The 4,456-nt window shown below is 48.5% G+C and overlaps 1 protein-coding gene across 1 annotated transcript; it reads left to right on the forward strand.

The window, feature by feature from the left end:
• Positions 1–1,049: 1,049 nt before the first annotated feature.
• On the forward strand, positions 1,050–2,966 carry LOC118259393 (C-C chemokine receptor type 8-like). Its single transcript, XM_035568882.2, has 2 exons — positions 1,050–1,103; positions 1,890–2,966. Exons 1-2 carry the CDS (start codon positions 1,050–1,052, stop codon positions 2,964–2,966), a joined length of 1,131 nt encoding a protein of 376 aa, XP_035424775.2.
• Positions 2,967–4,456: the final 1,490 nt, after the last annotated feature.

A 4,456-nucleotide genomic window follows, 5' to 3' on the forward strand; every position in this document is an offset into this window, starting at 1 on the left:
TTCAACACTACCAGTCACTGCTATGAGAAATGTTCTGTCTTCAGTTATTACAAGAGTAATAATACCCAGGAGGCCGTGGCTGTCAGGCAGACTATCATATACCTACAGCTTGGCTCACACACAATACTTTCATCTAATGTGACACTGCCCACCCTGGCTAACAAAAGGCAGCTGTGAAATATTTGCAGATTTTCTAGGTGCTTGTGCTCAGAGATTTATCACTTTTGTTTTTTGTGGGTGAGACAATTGTTCACACCAACATTACACTGACAACCATGATCTGAACAATTAGATCAGCTGCAAAGCACATCAGACTTCCATGGCACATCCCAACAAGCCGTGTTGGGTCCCCAGCAGATATCTTGCAGAGTTGGTGGGAATCCAATCTTGTTCAGGGCTTTACTGAATTGCTGGTCTCTGAGAGCATCCTGCAGAATGGGTGTTTTGAGAAGGAAGTGTGAGATGATCTCAACTTGACTATTTCTGTGGTGGGTGCAGGGTGGACAGAGGGCCCTTCCAAGGAAAACCATCCAGGCAAACATGGTGTCCTTCACCATCATTGGCTATCAGCAGTGTTGGGCCATCTCCGATATACATCTTCACCAAAAGTTCTTGGTGTGCAGGAGCAGCAGTGCTGTTTCTTCTCTCCTCTCATGATGATGTGGGGCTGTGGCACGGGAGCTGCTGGTGAGACGGGGCACCTCACATATGCGTGGAACAAATTGCAGATCTCTTACATTGACGTTCCTATTCCTGTGAAATGGCAGAATGATCATCCAGAAGATAAGTTAAACATTTCCGTTTCTGTATGTGTGAACTAAAGACATTGAACTCATTGGCTTGTGGTTTTACACACCTTTAATGTAACATCTGTCACACAGAGGAAGAGGCAGTTTGAGACTGCTGGCTGTTAGGGTGTAGACTTTGCCAGTGGCTTGGCAAAGTAAGCAAAGTACTGCCAGTATATATGTATGAAGATATATTCACCTCTCAGATTTATTTTAGATATAAAGAAATTTTCCTGGCATTCTTTCATGCAGTGTTGGATTATGGACAACAGCCTGGGGAGTCTGCTGTCTGGAGGAGACCTGGAGGACTCGCTGGTGAGTTGCTCCCTGGCTGCCGCCCTGCGAGCTGAGCCCAGGGGCATGCCTCAGGGGCCCAGGTTTGTGACTGGGATGTGTGGGGCTTTGCTACTGGGAGAGGCCATGCTGGTGGGGACAGTGAGGGTGTGGAAGGAATCACTGTGGTCACAGTTCTCTGAAAGCAGCGTGTGTGAAAGCATCTCCCACTGAGAAGGCTGCATGTGCCAGGACCGACTGTCCCCTGGGGCAGGGCTGGCCCTAGGAGTGTCCAGGGGGGTCCCTGTGCTGGGGATGTGCCCTCACCGCTCTGCTGTGCTTGGCTGGCCATGGTAGTTGTGGCTGTGGGGGCTTTGAAGCCATTGGCACCCAGCCATCACCATTAGCCATGCAAAGGCCTTAACAAAATACAGAATTGAGCCCCAAAACCTCTACTGGGGGCTCTCAGCATCCTGGCTGTACCCATTTGGTTGCTGGCTTGGTGATGCTCCCTGGGTCTCTCACCCCACCTGCTCAGTGGCATGGGGTGGGCACAGGGCTGGTCAATCCCAAGGAGCTGTGGGGGGATGCTGGTACCCCCCTCTGGTTTACCACAGCATTTCTGCCCTTGCCCCTCTGGTGCAAGAGCCTCATCCCTGCAGGGCAGGACTGGTCACATATGTTCCTTCCTCATTTGCATCCTCTGACCTGGCCAAGGCGCACCTGATTTTTCCTTGTGGGTTTGGTGTGAGATGAACTCTGCCAAGTATATTTACTAAGGCTATAATTTGGGATTAGGGCCTCATGAGCTTCAATGTCCTTGAACAGGTGGATTATCAATCAAGAGTTAACTCCTCTGCATCCTATGATGACATCTTCCTCTACTCTGAACTGGACATTGACTGTGAACTTGAAACTATTCCAGCATTTGCACTGATTTTTTTTCCAGTGCTGTACACTGTGTTGTTTGTGACCGGCCTTGTGGGAAATGCTTTGGTCGTTTGGGTCCTAATGGCCTTCAAAAAAGTCAGGGCCATGACTGACGTCTATCTGCTGAACCTTGCCATCTCTGACCTCCTCTTTGTCTTCTCCCTCCCCTTCTTGGTTCAGTACTCCCTGGTGAGCCAGTGGTCTTTTGGCAATGTCATGTGTAAAATTGTCAGCTCAGCTTACTTCATTGGTTTCTACAGCAGCTCCTTCTTTATAACCATCATGAGCATCGACAGGTACTTGGCCATTGTGCGGTCGGTGTATGCTCTGCGGGTGCGCACGTCCGCCCACGGGGTCATCGCAAGCCTGGCCCTTTGGGCAGTCGCCATTTTAGCATCAGCGCCAGACCTCATTTTCTTCCGGGAAATGGAAGACAGCAACAGGACCGTGTGCCTGCCTCGCTATCCTGGTAGCAACAACGGCTGGAAGATTTTCAGTAATTTTGAAGTCAATGTCCTGGGGTGGCTGATCCCAGTGGGCATCCTCATTTTCTGCTACCACAACATCTTGAAAAACCTGCGGCGGTGTCACACTCGCAACAGGTACAAAGCAATGAAGCTGGTTTTCGTTGTCGTCATTGTGTTCTTCCTTTTCTGGACCCCTATCAATGTCGTGCTCTTCCTGGACTCCATGAGGAACATGCACATCATCGACGACTGCCAGGCAAGCCAAAGGCTCGACCTAGCCCTGGAGCTGGCTGAGGCGCTCTCCTTCGTCCACTGTTGCCTCAATCCCATCATCTACGCCTTCGTGGGTGAGAAGTTCAAGAAGTATCTCTGCGAGGCTTTTGGCAAATATGCACGTTTTCTCTTGATCTGCAACGACTACAGCGTGTTCCACAGGCACAAACTGGACAGGCACTCCTCTGTGCACATGGTGTCCTCGCAGTCATCTTTTGTTGGTAGTGTCTTGTAGAGCTGCAAGCCAAAAGCTCCCATACTTCATGCATGACCTGAAGTTGAGAAGTCCTCCCAGTGATTCAGTTAATAAGTCTTCTTGTTGCCTTAGTGTAGGAGGTTAAGGTGCAGTGGCCCATTACCAAAGTGTGACTAGGAAATCATGCAATCCTAGAGCAAGCTGCAGTGCACCTTGCTCCATGATATGCTGTAATACCATTCTGAGCAGGTATCTTCATGGATGCAATCCTTCTGAAATACTTCTCTGTTATTAGCAAATGTGAATGAGAACTTCAAACACTGAAATTAACATTGGGAAATTTATCAGCCACTCCTCTGCCCACCAGCTGAATCCTTTAACATAGATTCATGCCTCCTTCTCAGAGTAGCACAGAGACGCACTGTTCAGGGAACCTTTTAGGACAGGATGTACCAGAAAAGTGGAAGCATCTGTTTAAGCTTACTTGTATCATGGTTCCCTTTGGAGTTCACTTCCTGCTCTACCTTCTTTGTGAAAAGGAGGCCAAAATTACCAGCAGACTCTGCACTGCCCTAGCAGTACAGAAAGGTGCACCCAGCACCTCCAGCACAGGACACATGGCCCTCAAATATCTCTAATGAAATCATGAAATTGTGCATCGAAGTACAAGGAGGAAGCAGTCTGTCTTTGCAGACAGGGAGTCAAGGTCACACCTAAATACTCCTGATCTTGATAAAACAAAGGCATAATACTTATTTCTGGATTGCTTATTTAATTCTTAGTGCCTCCTCAGTGAGCTGCCCCCCTGGGGGAGGCAGTTAGTCCTGGACTGCTCTCAGAGCTGGCTGCATCATCTGTGTGTAGGGAAGATGACAGATGTGTCCATTAAAACAACAAACTCCCCTCCAAGGAAAGTGGTTTGCACGCTAATAATGTGAATAGACAATGGTAACGGCACCGGGAATTAAAGCAGAGTGGATTTGCTCTGTAGGTAGGGACTGGGCTCAACACAGGAGGGGGAACACGCTTTTGGGAGGGAAACGGTCCCCACATTTAAGGAATCACTCCAGGGTCTGGCTTCTACCTGATATCTAAACAATGTTCCCAGCCCAGAAAGTGCTTAGTAAGCGATCAGTTAGTCAAGCAAAAAAGAAATTAACTTTATGCCTGGGTTTTGTTAACATGAAGATGGAAGAATATCTAGGTATGACCCTGCCTCCCTATCTGCCTAAGTTCTTTGCTACCAGGACCTGCAGCTACTGGGCTGGAAGGGTTTAAAAGTCACAGCTGAGAAATGACACTGTGGGAGTCTTAAGAAAAAAAAAAACTGATGGAAATGAATGAGTGCCCTGGGTATGAGTGGAGAAATAGTTACCAGGAAAAAGAGACTGAAGAGTGGAAAACACCGAATGTAAGCTGAGAGAGTGGTAAAGGTCATATGTAAAAACTTCCTGGAGATCTGCTGGAGGTGGCCAAGGAGGTGGTTGCTCTCAGCAGAGCCCTGACCCATGAGCTGAGGGGTGGTTGTT

This window comes from Cygnus atratus, chromosome 2 (assembly GCF_013377495.2).
Source record: "Cygnus atratus isolate AKBS03 ecotype Queensland, Australia chromosome 2, CAtr_DNAZoo_HiC_assembly, whole genome shotgun sequence".
NCBI classification, from domain to species: Eukaryota; Metazoa; Chordata; class Aves; order Anseriformes; family Anatidae; genus Cygnus; species Cygnus atratus.